We start from the raw sequence: 2936 nt of genomic DNA on the forward strand, positions 1-2936 counted from the left end.
TCATAAGCTAGTGGCGTGAGCAAACAAAAAGGTAACCCGGTGCTAATCATGTTACCCTACCACCAAATCGCATGGCTTTGTATGATTGTCCTCTTCCACAGGACCATATGTTCATATGCTTCTTTGCAAGGTGCAAATACTTTGATTTTATCCCCTTTACTTTCCTGATGCAACAATAAGCATCCCAAATAATTCTCCAGCATCCGAGCTGACAAGCTGACAGTGACACACACTGGGATCAGAATCAGATATATTCAACCGCCGCTATCTCAGTCGTCCTCACCAACAAGCCAAGAAACCAAAACATGGGCACCACGGAGCACCATGGCGCCGCCGATGCCATCGCCGAGCCACTGCTCCCCTCGTCCACCGTGGAGGTGGAGCCAGCCCCGCCACGCCGGAACATGTTCGCCTTCGTCTGCGCCACGCTCGCCTCCATGACCACAATCCTCATGGGCTACAGTACGTGGCCACTCGACAGTCGTCACTGCTACTCTCGTCTCGTACATGCTTCATCATCGTTCATGACACTGACATCCAGCGGCCCATGCTTCTTCTCTTCCTTCCCAACTGCAGATCTCGCGCTGATGAGCGGCGCGGAGCTGTTCATGCGCGACGACCTGGGGCTCACGGACGAGCAGGTGGAGGTGCTGTCCGGGTCCATGAATATGTTCATGCTGGCCTCCATCCTGGCCGCCGGCTGGGCCGCGGACGCCATCGGCCGCCGTGGCACCGTCGTGATCGCCAACGCGTTCCTCATGGCGAGCGCGCTCGCCATGTCGCTCGGCGGCAGCTTCGCCTCGCTGATGGCCGCGCGGTTCGTCACCAGCGTGGGCGTCGGGTTCGCGGTCGTGGTCGCGCCGGTCTACGCGGCCGAGATCGCGCCGGCGTCGTCGCGTGGCCTCCTCTCCTCCCTCGTCGACTTCTTCATCACCGCGGGTATCCTCCTCAGCTACGTCTCCAACTACGCGCTCGCCGGCCTGCCGCTGCGGCTCGGCTGGCGCGCCATGTTCGCGCTGGGCGTCCCGCCGCCGCTGCTCCTCGCGGCGGGGGTGCTCGCCATGCCGGAGTCGCCCCGGTGGCTCGCCATGCGCGGGTGCGACGACGAGGCGCGCGCCGTGCTGGAGCGCACCTCCGACGCGCCGGCCGAGGCCCGCGACCGGCTCGAGGAGATCAGGCGTGCCGTCGCGGCGCAGGTGGGCGGCGCCGGGGTGTGGAGGGAGCTGTTCGTGCGGCCGTCGCCGATGGTGCGGCGGATCCTCGCCAACGTCCTCGTGCTCTACTCCTTCCAGCAGGCCTCCGGCATCGACGCCATCGTCCTCTACACCCCGCTGGTGTTCAAGAAGGCGGGGATCTCGTCGACCAGTGCCGTCCTCGCCGCCACCGTCGCCGTCGGACTGGTCAAGACGCTCTCCATCTTCGTGGCCACGTTCCTGTCCGACCGCGTCGGCCGCCGCCCGCTGCTACTCGCCAGCGCCGCCGGCATTGCCGTCACGCTCACGTCGCTGGGGATCGCGCTGCTGTGCGCCGGTGCCGGCGCCGGCGAGACGACACCGACACCCGCGGTGGCGGCGGCGTGCGTCGCGTCGGTGCTCGCGTTCGTCACCGCGTTCTCCATCGGCCTCGGCCCGCTGGCGCCGACCTACAGCGCGGAGATCCTGCCGCTGCAGCTGCGCGCGCAGGGCATGAGCCTCGGCATCGCGGCGAACCGGGTCACGTGCAGCATCATCAGCATGACGTTCATCTCTCTTGCCAACAGCATCACCATGGCCGGGTGCTTCTTCCTGTATGCCAGCACGGCGGTGGCAGCGGCGGTGTTCGTCTACGTGCGGCTGCCGGAGACCAAAGGCCGGAGCTTGGAGGACATAGGCGTTCTCTTCGCCAAGTGATTACAAGGATTGTGCTACTGCATCGGCCTGTTCATGTCTAATTTCCTTTAATTTTCAGATATATGTCGTCTCTGGATGCAATAACTTCATTCTTCATATTTTCGAAACGGTGTTATCGCCGTTGCCAATAGCCACTACTGCAACACCTTTACCATCAGACTATCAGAGTGTGTTGCAGTTGCAGTGCAGCTGGTCATATTCATGTTTTGTCAAGTTCATAAATCATAATCCAACCAATAGGCTTCAACATGCATGCTTTTAAATAATTGATAACTTTTACATAAGATAAGATACTAATGATTGTGATGTGATTGCGGCTGGCAAAAAGGGCTTCCACTAGTGAATGGAGATTTCAGAGAACTGATGTTCGAAACTTTTAAATTTTATTTTGAATTTTGAATTCTTATAGGCTAAGAAATAAAAAAGATTGCACGGACTGAGCATAGCTCCGTTTTCTTTAATAACAGTGAAGCAATTGAAAAGAGAGCCACGTTCATTTGTTTGTTTAGCTTGAAGTATCTAAGTGTGTGTTAGGTAGAGATCCAGATTCTCGTAGAAACGTCTCAGGTCCAGATTCTCTCAAGAAACGTTTCTGATGATGAATCAGAATCATTTCGTGAAACCGTCTGGCTGTGAGGCTAAATTCCAATTCAATAAAAATGTTTTTTATAAAGAAATTCGTATAAATGAAAATATGTTTCAAAAAATATCAGAACTTTTTATGTGTGTAGAAGAACTTAAATATAATTCATTTTAACTTGTTGCACTTTAAAAAGGTTAACTAAAAAATATGATTGTTAAGCATAGAGGAAAGACAAGAAACGGAATCATGTGAAACTGGGTTTTGGGCGTTTCACCTACGTAGGCAAAAATGGTGAATCGGTTCCAGGCGATTCTAGGCAAGAAACGAATCTGGAAACATCGTTTGGCACATATTCTGCTGTTTCACGGGAGAAACGGAAACGTTCCGCACATCCAAACGTACCCTAAGTCTTTGTTTGGATCTCATCAACGAAATAAGAATGAGGTGGGAAAATTTATCAAAAA

At 54.7% G+C, this 2936-nt stretch overlaps 1 protein-coding gene across 1 annotated transcript; it reads left to right on the forward strand.

The window, feature by feature from the left end:
• The first annotated feature begins 297 nt into the window (after window positions 1–297).
• On the forward strand, window positions 298–2137 carry LOC136483020 (polyol transporter 5-like). The gene is made up of 2 exons (XM_066480148.1): window positions 298–462; window positions 577–2137. The coding sequence occupies exons 1-2, from the start codon at window positions 306–308 to the stop codon at window positions 1887–1889; spliced, it is 1470 nt and encodes a 489-aa protein (XP_066336245.1). The 5' UTR covers window positions 298–305; the 3' UTR covers window positions 1890–2137.
• Window positions 2138–2936: the final 799 nt, after the last annotated feature.

Source organism: Miscanthus floridulus, chromosome 9, assembly GCF_019320115.1.
Source record: "Miscanthus floridulus cultivar M001 chromosome 9, ASM1932011v1, whole genome shotgun sequence".
Taxonomy (NCBI): Eukaryota; Viridiplantae; Streptophyta; class Magnoliopsida; order Poales; family Poaceae; genus Miscanthus; species Miscanthus floridulus.